The sequence below is a fragment of the Etheostoma spectabile genome, unplaced genomic scaffold (genome assembly GCF_008692095.1).
Source record: "Etheostoma spectabile isolate EspeVRDwgs_2016 unplaced genomic scaffold, UIUC_Espe_1.0 scaffold395, whole genome shotgun sequence".
Classification (NCBI taxonomy): Eukaryota; Metazoa; Chordata; class Actinopteri; order Perciformes; family Percidae; genus Etheostoma; species Etheostoma spectabile.
The window spans coordinates 175,613-178,277 of record NW_022605600.1 but is presented as its reverse complement, the minus strand read 5'-3'; the positions used below and the strand labels follow the sequence as shown (position 1 = coordinate 178,277).

Below are 2,665 nucleotides of genomic sequence, written 5' to 3'. Positions count from 1 at the left end.
TTCTTTTCTTAACAAAGTTTACCCAAATAAAAAGTAAAATTAAAGTCTTAAATGGGCTGGAAGCGCTTCTACCCTTTCTCCCTCATTGAGCAATTCTGGATCCGGCCTGGCCCTGCCTACCTTGCTTGGGCTTGGTTGAGTCTGGTTTGGTGACTACATTGTAGCATCTTTCCTCAGGTTGACCAGTAAAACAACAATGCATTTAGAAGACTAAAAGCAGTGTAGATTCAGACATGGCTTATCATGTTTGAGCTTCACGCAGGATTCAGGCAGGAGGAGGAGGGATGATCGTCTCGCACATGGCCACATGCACAGTCGGCCTGCTTACTGAGCTCGCTGTCTGCAACTATAAGGGTGTCCTGTCTGACATCTGACCCGTGTTGACTACATAACAAACAGAAATTGCCCAACTTTTCTCGTTGTAAACTACCAAATAAGGGTGGGACTCCTCTAAAACTGTCCGACTGAAACAGTATGCTGCATTTATTTACCTAGCACCGTGGCTGGTAGGTTGGGCAAATTCACCTGCCACTGCACAAAATCAACCACATTTGGTGGGTGCTAATTTCCATCCCTGAATAGGAGCAATGGACAGCTATACATGCAGCATCCAGGGAGCAACTTGGGGTTCAGTGTCTTGCTCAGGACACTTTGACATGTGGACAGATGAGCCTGGGATTGAACCGCCAATCTTGTGGTTGGCGAGCAATCACTAACTGAAATTGAAATAAAGAATTTACACTTTTACTCTGAAATCTTCATCTCAGAGAAATCTTCTTCATGTTGAGATGCCCAACGAGAGACGGCCGGAGAGGAGCCTTGATTTCGAATAAACATGATGCAAAAAATACATTAATGCTTTGAACAGGATAACGCACAGGAGCTGCCTAGAGACTTCTAATAGGATACTAATGTCGGACATCAACAATATGTCCTGAGGTCCTGTGGCTTCTATCAAACAGTGCTCGGCACGTTTCTCAGCTGAAGACAGCACACACAAACGCAGATTTAGACTGCATTGCAATATAAATAAGTATACGGTATCTTTTGATAAAAGAATAAATTGTCGTAGGCCATTTTGCAGTTTTTAACCCATGTCAGGCAAAACTATTAGGTGTTGGAGTAAGCAGGAATTTCAATATGAATTTCAAAGATTTACAGGAGTCTTTCAGTAAATTGTTAAACATATTGGTAAAAATAATTACATTACATTTTTTCAAATGTAATTTTGTACTTAATTCAAAGTTGTTGTTTTTTTGCTTTTTCCCTTCCCCACAGCCTCTACAGTTTTCATGTCGTCCTCTCTACTCCACCACAATGCTTAACCTGTCGCTGTGTTTCACTGGCTTTAGGAACAAAGATGAAATGGTGGGTACATGAACTTAACATGATCAACTTTACCTTTCTTTCTGAATGGATGAAAATTTAGGTACTTTCTTTGTTGTTGATCCTTCTGTGTAGAACAATCTGTGTTATTAATAGCACTCAAGCTTTTCTAAACAAGTCTTTTAGGGAACATCATTCCAGTTGCTTTTCTATAGAATTTCAGTAAGTATCCATATTGTAGTGAAACTCTAACTAATGAGATTTCACCTCAGTCACAAACTACCCAAATACAGTTTATTAAATGTCCAACCAGAGAGGAGAATATTTAGCATCACTGTTGCATAACAGTCAGTAATGCTTATCACAAGCTCACCCACGCTGCATTGGGTCACTCAGACCATGCCATCACCCGCCTGATTCCCTTATACAGGCAGAAGTTAAAACTTTTGAAACCTGTTGTGAGGACCTCTAAGAAGTGGACCAGTGAAGCTGTGGCGGATCTTCAGTCGTGTTTGGACTGCATAGATGGGGTGTTAACAGCTTGGACTTGTACACAGAGGCTGTGGGGTCATGTATTAGTTGTGGTGAGGACAGCTGTATATTTACTAGGGGTGGCAGGTTCACAAAACCCATGGTTTCGTTCGTATCACGGTTTTAGGGTCACAGTTTTTGGTTCTTGTTTTTTCTTTTATATTTAACACTCCAGAAATATACTTCAACGTAGCTTAATTATCCACAATGTAGGATATAGTATCAAAAAATTTATCATATCATGCATAAACTGAATTTGACTTGACTTTCAGCACATTATTGGGACCATCTCTGAGGAAAGCTAGGTGAGATTTTGATAGAGCAAGAGGGAAGACATTGATGATTTCAACAAGCTTTTCAGTTATTTGGCAAAAAAGGAGAACGTGCATTGCCATCTACAGGAACGTATGTGCCTTATTAGCACACAAAGATTTAATTTATTTCATTTAATGTATTTATCTTGAACAATCCACACATTGAAAAATTACAGAATATCAATTGAAATTACTTGCCTTTACCAAACTGCCAACTTCCGTGTAGCTCTTACAAAAATTTTATAATTTATAAGAAAAATAGAACAACTCTTAAAGCTCCGTCTTTTGAATCTGTCAGAATATGTTAAACGTATTTTTTTTATAGTCCTTTTGAAAAAAAAAAAGGAAACTTGTTTTTGGGAGAATAAAATTGCTCTAGATGGAGTTTTTCTAGTAGCCTTCCCAAAAAGGTTCAGGATGCTGCAAATGTTGGTATGATATGAAAATGATTTTAAGACAAAATAATAAATTTATTGAATGAATCAAATTTGAAC

The 2,665-nt window shown here is 38.6% G+C and overlaps 1 protein-coding gene across 3 annotated transcripts in view; it reads left to right on the top strand.

Annotated features, from left to right (window-relative positions):
• The window catches only part of ect2 (epithelial cell transforming 2), a 128,337-nt gene that overhangs the window by 25,354 nt on the left and 100,318 nt on the right, over positions 1–2,665 (top strand). For all 3 annotated transcript variants that reach the window (XM_032511617.1, XM_032511619.1, XM_032511618.1), the window contains one exon: positions 1,279–1,368. In XM_032511617.1, coding sequence (XP_032367508.1) covers positions 1,279–1,368 — 90 coding nt within the window. The remainder of the gene's footprint in view (positions 1–1,278; positions 1,369–2,665) is intronic.